Source organism: Penaeus vannamei, chromosome 35 (assembly GCF_042767895.1).
Source record: "Penaeus vannamei isolate JL-2024 chromosome 35, ASM4276789v1, whole genome shotgun sequence".
Lineage (NCBI taxonomy): Eukaryota > Metazoa > Arthropoda > Malacostraca > Decapoda > Penaeidae > Penaeus > Penaeus vannamei.
This window is the reverse complement of record NC_091583.1, coordinates 21015785-21020784: the sequence shown is the minus strand read 5'-3', so window position 1 is coordinate 21020784 and position 5000 is coordinate 21015785. Positions and strand designations below refer to the sequence as shown.

The 5000-nt window shown below is 39.6% G+C and overlaps 2 protein-coding genes across 2 annotated transcripts in view; one reads left to right on the top strand and one right to left on the bottom strand.

Annotated features, from left to right (window-relative positions):
* LOC113813562 (uncharacterized) overlaps positions 1-5000 on the bottom strand; it is a 185974-nt gene that overhangs the window by 150891 nt on the left and 30083 nt on the right. The window lies entirely within an intron of this gene.
* waw (Translation factor waclaw) overlaps positions 1-5000 on the top strand; it is a 15156-nt gene that overhangs the window by 6232 nt on the left and 3924 nt on the right. The window contains exons 6-8 of the mRNA XM_027372009.2: positions 2460-2596; positions 3148-3277; positions 3505-3614. Coding sequence (XP_027227810.2) covers positions 2460-2596; positions 3148-3277; positions 3505-3614 — 377 coding nt within the window. The remainder of the gene's footprint in view (positions 1-2459; positions 2597-3147; positions 3278-3504; positions 3615-5000) is intronic.

The window sequence follows — 5000 nt, the reverse complement described above, 5'->3', positions numbered from 1 at the left end:
CCTTGGGCCTCAGCCCTTGCCTCAACTAATTCTTCTTGGTTTTTCTTCTCCTTTCCTCTTCCTTATCTTCTTCATCTTCTTCTGTCCCATTCCTAAGGTGTGAGACCCATGCTGAAAGGATGAATGGCTAACTTTGTGTCAGTCATGAAAATAGCCAATAATGAAGATTCTTTATCCTTTTTAGGCTTGCCCCTACATCAACTATCTATCTGAATTTGATTTTGTTGTTTTTCCGACCCCTACCCCTGACTATGGCTCTGACCACTGATACTAGTACCCCCTCCTCAACATTTGCTAACAACCCTATCCATTCCAAACCACCCACGCACGTCATAACTCAACCTCCAGAATGGACCCCATCCTCTCTCCCAGCATTCTCCTCCATCGCTTACTGCATAGTTTTCTTTAATGTTTACCCCCTCTTCCCTTATTACTATTCTTCATCCCTATTGTCTTCCCCCCACAGCACTACTCCACTTAACACCATCCCATCTTCCTCCCACCCTTGTCCTTCTACTGCCTCCACCTCTGCAAACATCTTGCGTACTCTGTTTGGCCCAGCCAAGTGGGATCGATTCTTGTTATTCCCCCCACAGCCCCTTACTCCAAGAATACCCTTCTCTTTCAACAAAGTCTCAAAAACAAGTTGGTAAAGTTTACTTTCGCAGCTGTTCCAATTGTTCACGACGTCACAGTTACATCTGAATCCCAGGCAAATGTACTATCTACCCTGACTGACCGCACTGGCAAATCCATACCTGCCAAACCTCATTCCTCTCTTAATACCTGCACTAGAACTGTTTCTGTCTCCCAGACTATTTATTCTATCTATTACAAAAACTGATCAGTTTGTGAAAGTGACCTACTTGCTTGCCTTGTTGATTATAATTCATTGGCACTACAGTGCTACACTATTCTTGTCAGAGGTCAACGTAGGTCCCATACCAATTCCACCAAGATTAGCTTCTGTTGACACAACCTCCCTCAAGAAGTTTATATTGGTAGAGTGTCTTACCATATTTGACCAAATCAACCCCTTCCTCATCAGTGTCAGAAATGTTGGCATTTTGGCCACCCAGTCAGACACTGTTGCTCCAGAGCCCTCTGCCCACTATGTACCCAACTTGATCATGGCCGTTCAAATTGCCCTGCTGTGTCACTTCACAATTGTGTTGTCACAATTGTGGTGGTTCCCATAATGTATTTTATAGGAGTTGCCCTACCTATAAACTTGAATTTGAGGTAGCAGTTCACAGATTCAAGCTAGGCCTCACTCTAAGTGAGGCCAGACAGGAAGCAAGGCGAATGGTTTTTCTCTTTCTTCTTATTCCAAAACTGTCCTTAACTCTACCCCTTTTCTCGTCTTCTCAAGGTATCTCAGCATCTCCCCCAGTATCTCTTCCCTTTACCCCAAACCATCCTGCCTCAACTCCCCGTCTCCCTCAGTCAAGTTCCTTTTCCTGTCTAAAGCCAGATACTCAAATCTCTACCACTTCCCCAATACCCCTCCTCCTTATCACACCAAGCAACCTAAATGGTCCACTCCGCCTTCTCCTATCACTTTTCCAACACCATCCTCCTCTTCTGCTCCTCAGTTATCTACCCCCAATTTTTCTCCTCACCTATGTTTCTCAGTCTTCTGCACCCACTTCCCCTCCAGAAACTCTTGAAGACATCTAAAACTTCGTAAAAATAACCCAAGGGAACACTCTGCTCCCTCATCCACCCTCCAATTCCTCTGTTCCAATTCCCTCTACATTTAAAGTATTTGCCAATATCCATCCTCCCCCTCCTTAAGTACCCCCCACCCTCTTCCTCCTACACACTCCCAACACACCCCATCCTCTCTGCCACTCCCACCTGAAGACTCATGTGAATTCTTTCTGTCACAACAGTGTCCTTCTCCAGATCCCTCCCCTCTTGACACTCTTCCTGAAAGTTCACCACCTTCCCCAGTCCTCTTTTCTCATCTCATGGATTCTTCTCCTACTTCTCTAACAGCCACCTCTGTTTTCCTTGAACAATGTCCCTATTCCTTTCCCAGTCACAGATACATTGCAGCTCACTCAATTACCCAACCCTTCCCTTTTTATTAAACTTTGCTCTACTTCATTTGCTCGCCTCTTATCCCTTTTCATTACCATACTATCCTATAATGCTCTCTAATCTTTGACATCTAACACATTTTATCTTAATCAGTAACTCTTCTTTAAACTTTTTGCCACAATTCTTTACCATAGTGCTATATGACCTTTGATATATACCACATTTATTTGTTTCAACCATTAACCATTATTACTAATTATATACTCCATTTATTTTCCATTAGTCTATTTTTTTCTTCCCTTTTCTTGATACTGTATTGTCTTTGTTTCCATGCTAATCATAATAACAAGTTTGATCTATAACTCTTATGATAAACTACAGGTTTACTATCACCATCATTATTTCTCTTGTAGGGTGCTGTATGCCTGATTTTGGTTGTGGATGGTACTTTAAGGAAAGGTGATTTTGTAACGTCAGTGCATACAGGAAAGTCCTATGAGATCCGAGACCTTGGAATCCTTACGCCTCAAGAAAGATCCATTCCGCAGCTGTAAGTGAAAACCTCTGAGAGTTATTGCTTGCAATTTTCCTTTGTCTTATTCTTCTTTCAATTTTTTGTGCATCTTTTCCCTTGCTCTCCTTTTTTCTTATTGTCTTTTTCTTCTTCTTTTTATTGATCTTTCAGATTTAGCATGCTATTTTTTCTTCTTTATCATCATCATCTTGTTATTCTTTTATTTTTTATGCATCTCTAGTCACTTATTTTTTTCTCTTTTTCCAAGTCTTTCTTTTTTTTCCATTTTTTTGTTTCTTCTTCCTCCTTTTCTTTTTTCTTCCTTCCTACAACTTACTCTTCCCTTTCCTTCCTATTCCTTCCACCTCCCTCTTCCTTCTTTGTCCTTCCTTCTTGCCTTCTTTTCTTCTCCCTTTCTTCTGTTTCTTACTTCCCTCCTTATATAGAACTACAACATATGAACTATGCACCCCTACTTTTCTCATACAAAATACAGAAAGATTATCATTTTTATTGATAGATTTATTGATATATCCTCCTCCAGGTTGAGGGTATGGTATGTTTACATTCACCACTTGGTATTACAGATTTGCAGGTCAGGTTGGTTACTTCACAGCTAACATCCGATCAGCCAAAGAAGCTCAAGTTGGAGATACGTTTCACCAGAAGGGCATACCCTGTGAACCACTGGAAGGTTTCAGGGAAGCTAAACCTATGGTAATATTTGTGCAAGATACAAAGCCATTTTCACTCTTAGGTGTTTTATTTCACTATAGAAATTATAGAAAAAGCTTACCATAAAGCTTCCAGTATATTAATTTAGTTTCTGAGAAATTTCACACTGTAAAGGTTTTGAATTCTGTATTTGAATTGAATATATTATAATAAAACAGTTTGTATATGCTCATCTAATTTCTTTCTCTTTTACACTCGTATCTTGAAAGGTATTTGCAGGCATGTACCCAATGGACCAAAGTGAACATCCGGCTCTGAGAGCAGCAATAGATCGTTTAACCCTTAATGATTCTAGTGTCTCTATCAATATTGAAAGCAGGTTAGTTCTTTAGCAGCTGTTTAGTTGTTTGGTTGCTTAGAAAATGGGATAAAATGCAGAATGCATAATTGATCACCAAGAAGACAAATATATTGGATTGAGTTTCAAAGGCAGAATTGATTAATGATCTGAATTAGTTTCCAGTAATGGTTTAGAATATATTTCTATTCAAGTGCACTTTTCCCATTGTGATCAAACAGATTTTTTCAGGCTAGATGGGTCTTAAAATTGATTTAGTTAATATGTTAAGCATCATTACCAATTTATTATAGCAATCAGGAATTATTAAGCTAATCACTGATATACCTTAGGATTGATTACTTCAATCCACTGTGCTGATATGGTATACTCTACATGCCATGTACACTAGGAATTTAGCTTATTGTGTTTACACATTAATAGCTCCACAAGTTCATAATCGCCAAGTAGTCGGTTACTAGTGCTACTTATCTGAACTGTTTAATCTTTTCCTTTTTTTCATACTCACATATGACATAGACATCTTGTCATGAATAAGTTTGGCCATGGGGCAGATGAGACAAACATATGGAAAAACATTTGGCTAAGGGGAGGGTTATGGAAAAATCTCATCGTTGGAAGAAATTTAGACAAGGTATGGGTAATGGGAAGATTGTTTTATGCGACATTGATGCCGAATGTCACATGATAGGGACATCTGTTCCTGAGTGCCCAGAGGACTATTCCTGTCCAAAACTTAGTGGTTGTGACTAGTAACAAAAAAAATTTAAAGTGACATAAATAACACAATTTTACTTACTGGCATTGTTTTTATACAGAATGTAAGTTGCCTTGGGAGATTGTATAGATTCTGCTCAAGATGAATATTTTGGTGCACCAGATATAGACTTCTGAAAATGGCAGAACAAGAAAAATATATTTGCTGAAAACAAAAGGCTTCATACTGTATATGAGTGTTTGTGTGGGCCATGCCTACAAGCCACACATCCATGAAAGTCACCTCTCAGGGAAGCCAGATGGTCGGACTTTGATATACATGCCTGCTACGAGGCTCCCAAATCCAATGGGTTGAGTCCTACAATCTGGATATGTGACTATCACATTATGAAAAAAATTGGCTTGAGGGACGGATGATGTGAACATGTTGTCATGGGAAAATTTGGCTGAGGGCCGGGATGACGGGAACTTCCCATTGTGAGCATTTTGGATGACAGCTAGGATGATGAGAAAGACTTGCCAAGAGTCCACAAAGCTCTTGGAGGGTGATTAGACTTATTTGGCATTTAGAAAGGGGCTTTTGTATTATTTCTATCCATAAACAACTGTGGAATATACCATTTGTGAACCATGACTGGAAGAGTGCCGACTCAAAGAAGGATCCTATTTCCATGCTTAGGATGCTCTTCC